This window comes from Octopus bimaculoides, chromosome 17 (genome assembly GCF_001194135.2).
Source record: "Octopus bimaculoides isolate UCB-OBI-ISO-001 chromosome 17, ASM119413v2, whole genome shotgun sequence".
NCBI lineage: Eukaryota > Metazoa > Mollusca > Cephalopoda > Octopoda > Octopodidae > Octopus > Octopus bimaculoides.
The window spans coordinates 47737729-47743998 of NC_068997.1; the positions used below are offsets into that span (position 1 = coordinate 47737729).

Consider the following 6270-nt stretch of genomic DNA (forward strand, 5'->3'; position numbering starts at 1 on the left):
GTACCAGTTACGCACTGGGGTCGTTATAATCGACTTAATCCATTTGTCTGTCGTTGTTTGTCCCCTCTGTGTGTAGCCCCTTGTGGGCAGTAAAGAAATAAGAGACTTTATTTCATGTTGCTGCAGTTCATTCAGCTGTAGAAATGAGTTGCGATGTCACAGGTGCCAAACTGTATTGGCCTTTGCCTTTCCCTTGGACAACATTGGTAGTGTGAAGAGGGGAAGGTGGTATGCATTGGCAAATGCTGGTCTTCCATAAACAACCCTTCCTGGACTTGTGCTTCTGAGGGGAACTTTCTAGGTGCAATCCCATAGTCATTGATGACTGAAGGGGGTCTTTTTCATTTTACTGTAGCACAGCACTACTAATATGTAGAGCAGAGGTAGTTTGGTAGATTATATTTATAATAAAGTGATGCACTGGTACACATTTACATGGGTCATTCAAATCAGAAATCATACTCACTGTTTCATGGTATAGACAAGGGAAGCCAAACTTTCATTGAACTGTGCTGACACTGTTGGTGTTTTTGGTTTCATTGTTACATAGCGACCTGTGTTCTTGCTCAATGTCTTTGGAAGCAGTCGTCCTCTCATGTCTTCAAACATCTGGCAGATTATCTATGAGCAATAAACAATTTAGAGATGATTAGCGACTCAAGAAGAGCAAAAGATTCTATAGGAATTAACCCTTTTGTTACCATATCCCTGTTGAGATGCTTTGTGTTTCTTTCAATTAATTTTAAATATAATAAAGAATTTAGTAAAATAACTTAGTTATCATTCAGCTAGTGTTAGGAATATAAATTGTGACTAAGGTTTGGTGGAAGATTTTAATTCAGAACTTTTGAAAACAAGACATTTGTACTAGTGAGCCAGGGGCAGTTTCAGCCAGGTTGGTTTTGAAAGGGTTAATGAAATATTCCTAATGAAGTTTCTGGTCAGGAGGAAGCTGATTGGTCACACAGGCAGCAATGGTGAAATATTGGAAAAGTTAGAAAGTGATATAAGATGGAGTAAGAGAATTTATAAAAAGATAAGTGAAGGATGACACATGGGGGTGATGAAATTAGAAAGTTAGTAGGGATATTAGGAGAGGAAAGCTGGGGATGAGAAGAGAGAGAAAGAAAGAGAGAGAATGAAAAGGGGAGGGAGATGGAGAGGGAGGGAGGAGGGAAGGGGGGGGAGAGACAGAGATGGCTTCAAACAGAGATGTGTGGTTATAGTAGACCTTGAAAAGATAAGGTTGGCAAAAGAGAGAAGACAGAGCAGAAGGTAAATGCGGCAAGAGTTTAAGGTGAGGTGGTTTGATCAACCATGAAAGTCCACATGGAAAAGTCTGAATGTGGATAATGATGATGGTAGTGATGAAGATGATGATGATGAAAAATGCAAATTATTTCACTTAGGGTTCCATTTGATGTCTCAAGTGAAGAAAGATAGAGCTATGTGATCACTTGACCTACTAAAAATAGTAACTAAGTCATCCATAAATCAAGAGTCACTGTCTATGTTAAAAAAAAAAAAGTTTGTTGTTGAGAATAGAATTCTAGAAACGTTATGACTGTATTGAGCAGAGTATTGGATGTTACTATATACTGCTAGTCACAATGCGCTTCCTTACAAAGTAGCTTTCTAATGATGCCACTAATCAAGCAGGCCAACATTGCCCTGAACAGGACACCAGTCCATTGTAGGGTCCCTCATTTACAGCTGAATGGACTGGAACAATGTGAAATGAAGTACTTGCTCAAGAACACAATGCACCAATGGTCTGGGAATTGAAATCTTGATCTTGTGACCATGAATGCAGTACCCCAAACATTTGGCCGTGCAGATTGTATTTAATAAAAAAAAGAGATGGCCACGATTTAGAATTCTTTAACCATATTAAATTAAATTTTCTGATTAAGATCTAAGATGCTCTCAAAGGAATAGGATTAGTGAAAGAAATCTGTTTAGAAGTTTCTCATAAGAAAAAACAATTCTATGCAAATAGTTTACGCAACTTACAGAATTCTTGCTTTCACACAGCAATTCAACAACGTCACTCTGGAGTGTGTCCTTGTTTTTCTCTAAAAAGGATCTTGCCTGCAACAAACACAAAACAGTAGTTTAAAATAGCAAAACAGGGAAAAGAAAGGTTTGCTTTTTAATATTTAGGTGTAGAGGCATTTGTCTTCACAATCTGAGTTCAAATTCTGCCGAGGTTGGCTTTGTTTTTTATCCTTTTGGGGTCGATAACATAAGTACCAATTGAACACTGGGCTTAATGTAATTGACTAACTTCTACCCTAAAATTGCCGGCCTTGTGCCAAAACTTGAAATCAAATATTTTGGTGTAGAAGAAAGGACTACGTTTATGGCATTCGCAGACATGTTCTCTAAGACAGATGAGGTCGGTGTGGTTGATGTTTTACAAGAGAGAGCTTCTAGGTGATCCCTAGAGTTGCAAAAAATAGTAACTAAGTTGCCATCAAATCAAAATTACAGTTTTCATAAGAAAAAAAGGAAGGACATGAACAATATAATCCTAGACGCACTACATTTGACAGAGGAAAAAGTAAAAACTAAACAAAATAAATGTTCATAGCCGGAATATCTTTGATCTGCTCGATTAGGTCCGACTTGTGGCTAAATAGCACAGCAATGCGATTGAAAGTGTAGTTACTTGACCTTCTAGAAACAGATGTCAAATCTCCATGTCCTATCAAAACATTTTAAAAAATTGGAAGGGTACATTAAATGAGGTGCTCTTTCTTGATACAGTGCCTAGAAAAAGGAAAGAAAGAAGAGAAAGAAACAAGCAGGTGGCAGCAACAATGTCTTTCTGAAGTCACTGACTGCAGGTAGGACATGTACAGGGAGGGAATTCAAGAGGGAGCATGATGTAAAGAAGAAGGATTGTGTTGATTGAAATGTACTTGGGCTAAACATAGAGGGGACAAACAAGGACAGACAAAGGGATTAAGTCAATTACATTGACCCCAGTGCGTAACTGGTACTTAATTTATCGACCCCCAAAAGGATGAAAGGCAAAGTTGACCTCAGTGGAATTTGAACTCAGAATGTAATGGCAGATGAAATACTGCTAAGCAATTTCCCCGGCGTGCTAACAATTCTGCCAGCTCACCACCCTTGGAAATATTACCAGCTCGGAAATATTACCTTGCTTGGAAACAAGTAAAGTTTGACAACAGGAAGGGCACCCAGTTGTAGAAAATCTGCTTGAATGAAACAACCCTGACCCATGCAAGCATGGAAAAACTGACATTAAAATGATGATAATGATAATGATGTATCTGTATACTTACATTATATGTTACTTTGCCAGCATAATGGTAAATAATGAATTCCATGCTAGACATCCTTGGTTTCTCATAATTACAGCTCATGGAATGTTCGTAATGGCACTTTTCTAAGAAAGACTTGTCTGATGCCTGTAAGAGTCAAATCGCACTTTTGTCAATACTTTGCAGAACATCATTCTTATTTCTTTAAACACAGAAAAACATTAAATATTTTGTAGAGAGAAAACATACAAGAGAAAATAAGGAATTACTTCAAAGTTTAATATTTTGGCACAAACCCAGCAAGTCTGAGGGTAGGGCTAAGTACTTTGACCCCAGAGCTCAGCTGGTACTTATCTTATTGACCTCGAATGGATGAAAAGTAAGTTGACTTCGGTGGCATTTGAACTCAGAATGTAGAGATGGATGAAATGCTGCTAAGCATTTTGCCCGGCATGTTGGATGGTTTGACTGAGGGCTGGCAAGCCAGAAGGCTGTACCTAGCTCCAATCTGATCTATAGCTTATTTCTACTTTGCTCCCTTCAGTTATATAGTCTATATATGGTTTATTCAAGGAACAGATTATACCCTTGTTTGGGAAGCATATATTGTGTATACCCTAGTTTCAGAATTGTTACAGAGTTTACTGTGCCTCGATTCTTATGATACACTTTCCTGTGAGTTTTTAGAGGCAATTAAAAAGCCTGGTGCCAAAAAAAGCATCTGGTCATAAAATACAGTCTCAGTAAACCTGCGCCACCCATACTAAGGGACTGGGATACTACCATACTAAGGGATAGAAAACGATGATCATGATGAAGATTCAGGTTGTGTAACTCTTGTGTTAAGCTAGTATATAGTAAACTTCTTTATGTCCCCTTGACTAAGTGGTTCACCAAAAAGGGCCTGATGGAATAAGTATCAAACTTTAAATACTAAGGTTGGTTTGATTGACTAAACAAAATACGTCAAAGCAGTGCTCCAGCTTGGTCACAGTTTAATGAATGAAACAAGTGAAAGAAGGAAAGAATATTACCCTTGGGAAATTACACTCATCGTCAAGGATATGAAAAATGCCGGATGGTTTGCTGCTGATGAGACAAATGAGTTCCTGGTTGTTTGGGAAGTCAATCTGGCTCCAGTTGATGCGCTCCTTCTTGTATTCCTTCTGTTCCATGAGGAAGATGCATTCATTGAAGAAACTCTGTAGTGTCTCATTTGCATAATTGATGCACAGCTGTTCAAAACTGTTTAAAGATATGTCCTACAAAAATGGAAACAGAAAGAATAAGCAAATGTGCATATATTATACTACTACTACCACTACACTGCTACATCGTCGTCATCCTTGTTATTATTGAAATCTCAAAGTTACAAGATAATGCATGATTAATTCAAAACAGTGTTAATAAACAAGCATTAGACATCATCATCATCATTTAACGGCTGTTGTCCGTGCTGGCATGGGTTCGACGGTTTGACCAGGGCTGGGAAGCTGGAAGGCTGCACCAGACTCCAGTATGATTTGGTAGGTTTCTGTGGCTGAATGCCCTTCCTAATGCCAACTACTCTTAGAGCGTGATGGGTGTGTTTACATGCCACTGGTGTGAGTGCCATTTGCATGCCACTGGTATCTGCCATGACTGTGATTTTGCTTGGCTTCATGGGTCTTCTTTTCAAGCATGACATAATATCAAGGTCTTGGTCATTTGTCATTGCCTCTGTGAGGCCCAGCACTCGAAAGGAGCTTGTCATGTGCCACAGGCATTGGCCACTTTGGCTTCGTGAGGCCCAACACTTGGAAGGTGCTTTTTACATGTCAGTCACATGACACCAACGTCAGCCATGACTAGGATTTTACTTGACTTGACAGGTTTTCTCAAGCACAACATATCGCCAAAAGTCTCGGTCACTAGTCATCACCTCTGTGAGGTTCAAAGTTCAAAGATCATGCCTCACCATTTCTAAAGGATTAATTTTTTTATACAATTCCTAATAATATCTAATTATACAAATACAATAAGTTTATTTTTTATATACAGTGAATAACTATAGAGGTTCACTAGATTGAAATAGAAATCAAAGGGATTCCGTTGACAAAAAAATCATTGAGACCCAGGGATGTTAGGAAGGGCATCCAGCTGTAGAAACTATGCCAAAACAGACACAGAAGTCTGGTGCAGGATCCTGCTTAGCCAGCTCCTGTCAAACTGTCCAACCCATACCAGCATAGAAGAAGGATGTTAAACGATGATGATGATGATGATGAACTTGAAACAAATGAGACTGGTTGAATGAGTCAGTTGATTGCAAAGATGGTGCAACATGTTAATATGTATCAAGAATCTGGGACATGCATGTCTATGGTAGACTGTAAGGAAAAACACTATAAGGAATCCATTGTTTACAATCAGTGAATGTGAGGGAAATACAAGCTCACTCACACAAAAGTGTATGTTTATTGTTTGTATGTACCAGTGTATGTTTGTTCTTCATGTATATATAGGGTGTTCAAAAAATCTCTCTGCAATAAGTATTTTATTGCAAAATAAATATTTATAAGATGGTATAAGACTACAAAAGAATATATTAGACTTTACAAGACTTTAAAAAAACTTTATAAGAGGTGTTGAAAGTGTCGTCCTTCATTTGCAATACATAAAATTTAATTTCTTTTTTTACTGCCGTGTGAGCACTTCCTAGGCTGAATTCACTGCAGAGAGACTTTTTGAACACCCTGTATAAGAAAATGCACACATACACACTTACTATTCTCTGCTGATATATTTCTCATTATTGTATGAATGAAGTTTTCATATTTTTATTTATAAATATATATTCAAAACAACTGTCATTTTTGTCACTATCATCATGCCGGTGTCACGTAACTGGCACCTGTACTGGTGGCACATAAAAAGCACCTGTTACACTCTTGTGTGTGTGTGTATGTATGTGTGTGTGTGTGTGTGTGTGTGTGTG

General features: G+C 38.1%; 1 protein-coding gene across 4 annotated transcripts in view; it reads right to left on the reverse strand.

Annotated features, from left to right (window-relative positions):
* The window catches only part of LOC106881175 (unconventional myosin-XV), a 324434-nt gene that overhangs the window by 194508 nt on the left and 123656 nt on the right, over positions 1 to 6270 (reverse strand). For all 4 annotated transcript variants that reach the window (XM_052973940.1, XM_052973938.1, XM_052973939.1 and 1 more), the window contains 4 exons: positions 4328 to 4555; positions 3315 to 3440; positions 2014 to 2091; positions 467 to 621 (listed from right to left, as the gene is read on the reverse strand). In XM_052973940.1, coding sequence (XP_052829900.1) covers positions 467 to 621; positions 2014 to 2091; positions 3315 to 3440; positions 4328 to 4555 — 587 coding nt within the window. The remainder of the gene's footprint in view (positions 1 to 466; positions 622 to 2013; positions 2092 to 3314; positions 3441 to 4327; positions 4556 to 6270) is intronic.